Genomic DNA, 2,124 nt, shown 5'->3' on the forward strand with positions numbered 1-2,124 from the left:
TAATTCTTTGACTTTTTGTAATCAGTGTGTTGTGCTTTAAATTTTGAATGATTGAGTAACAAAGGAAAATCTATTGTCGCAAGTCACAACACTTGCGCTGATGAAAATTGTAAAATAAAAATAATAAAACAATTAACAACAAGAAAGCAAGACGAAAATGGACGCATCCCAAACCAATTAGGAATGCTTTGCGTTCACCTAACTCAACTGGATTGAGTTGAGGGGTGTGTTGTGCTCGCATGTGTCCTTTGCCCATCCTTAGCCAAATGCACTATGTTGAGGTATCCTCCAGAAATGCGTTAGTTAAGGGGTGTGTTGCGGGGACATATGCGTTAATGCCCGTCCTCTACAAAGATACAGTTGCGTTGGTGAGCACAATGCGTCATTCTTTTTCATGCGTCCATTCAAATAAAATATTAAAGAAAAATTCATTTGTCAATTTGGGAAGAAGTCGAATCGATTTGTATTCCCAAGCAATTATGACTTGGTAGATGAAAGGACACTTTTTCTAAAATTCCATAAATGACAGAGGTGGAATGACGCGTCTGTTAAGCTGCTCGAAGCCAGTCGTCATGAAAATCGTGTTGGGCCCCTCCACGACCCAACCTATAAATACAACCTCTTCCTTCATTGGAAACCCTTTACCTCACTTTGGCAAACCGGAAACCCTAAGCGTCTTACATCCCAAACCTTTCTTTCTCCCCAGCAGCTCAAGTTTTTACCGGACCTTTCCAAGCTCGTTTCCATGGCTGACCAAACCCTAAATCAATTCGCTTCACCTTCCACCCCTGACCAGCCATGCGAGAGGCAGCATTCGTGGCTACCAATCGTCGGCTTGCCGCCCAAGCCCACACTGTCCCCAGACTCACCGAAAGAGCCCGGAGAAATCCTTTGGCCGGTAGGCCTCCTGTGTTCAAGAGGGGAGGAAGCACTGAGAGCATGCCTACGCCAACACCTGCCGTCTCCACTGAAAGCAAAAGGAAGAGCGCGATGATATGAAGGTGTTTGGCAACATCCTAAGTACCTTGGAGCAAGGAGGTGGACTGCCCGAGGCAGGGGTTGTAAACCAACCACTGCCTACGGAGGATGAGGCGGTGGTAGTGGCAGATGAACCAGTGAAGGATGAAGTAGTGGTGGTGGAAGAAGTGGTGGTTGAAGAAGAAGAAAAGGAGAATGATGTTCTGGTCCCATAGACTCAAGAGGCAATTGTCATTGCAGAAATTTATGACGAACCTCCAAGAAGAAAAGAAGAAAAAATTGCGATCAAGGAAAGAGAAGAAGAAGAGATCGTAGTCGAGGAGGCCAAGGAAGCGAAGGTTGCATTAGTGACCCCTGACATTGCAATGGAGGAGGTTACATGGGATGCATAGCCAAAAGAGGCTGAGAAGGAAGATAAAAAGAGAGAGAAGCAGCCAGAAGAGGCTGAGCAGAAAGATAAGAAGAAGAAGAAGAGCAAGGGAAAGAAGGCTAGAGAGGTGGAGTCTTCACATCATCGCAAGGCAAGAAAGAACAAAGAGCAAAAGAATGATGGTGAAGATGAGGAGGCCAAGAAGAAGAGGAAAAAGAAGAAGAAAGAGGAAAGAAGATTGCGCTGATGTGAGAAGAGGCGCCTGAGAGAATAAGAAGAAGCAAGGCAGAGGGCTACGAGCCCTGAGAAGGATGGAGAATCAACCTCCATAAGGGAGGATAGGGGGAAACGGCGCAGTTGATGGAATAGGCGCAACCTGAAGCGATGCAATTGGTTATGACAGATGAAGGAGAAGAAGCAGAGGGAACCCCCCTAATGCGGCGTTGCAGGAAGAATGCACCGCAAGGGTCCAACATTGACCCTCAAAGTTTTATTTTGGCATTGGAAGAGGAGGAGAGAAAAAGAAAAGAAAAAGAAGATAAGCAAGAAAAGATGGAGAGGGGCAAGCTCATCATCGCAGAGGGAAATAGAAGAAGAAGATTGGAGCTTGAAGAGATGTGAAGCAGCAATGAGCTTGCCAGACTTGAAGAGATCCGGAAGTGCGAGAAGAAACAGTGCCTATTGATGGTCTCAGAGCAGTTTGAAGAAGAGTTTGCGAGAGAAGAAAGAGAAGAAGAAGAAGAAGAAAGGAGGAAGAAAGAAGAAGATGAGAGATT

The 2,124-nt window shown here is 45.6% G+C and overlaps 1 protein-coding gene across 1 annotated transcript; it reads left to right on the top strand.

Moving 5' to 3' along the window:
- The first annotated feature begins 995 nt into the window (after positions 1–995).
- LOC120068863 (protein FAM133-like) lies at positions 996–1,595 on the top strand. The gene is made up of 2 exons (XM_039020507.1): positions 996–1,184; positions 1,371–1,595. The coding sequence occupies exons 1-2, from the start codon at positions 996–998 to the stop codon at positions 1,593–1,595; spliced, it is 414 nt and encodes a 137-aa protein (XP_038876435.1).
- The last annotated feature ends 529 nt before the right edge of the window (positions 1,596–2,124 follow it).

This window comes from Benincasa hispida, unplaced genomic scaffold (assembly GCF_009727055.1).
Source record: "Benincasa hispida cultivar B227 unplaced genomic scaffold, ASM972705v1 Contig123, whole genome shotgun sequence".
NCBI classification, from domain to species: Eukaryota; Viridiplantae; Streptophyta; class Magnoliopsida; order Cucurbitales; family Cucurbitaceae; genus Benincasa; species Benincasa hispida.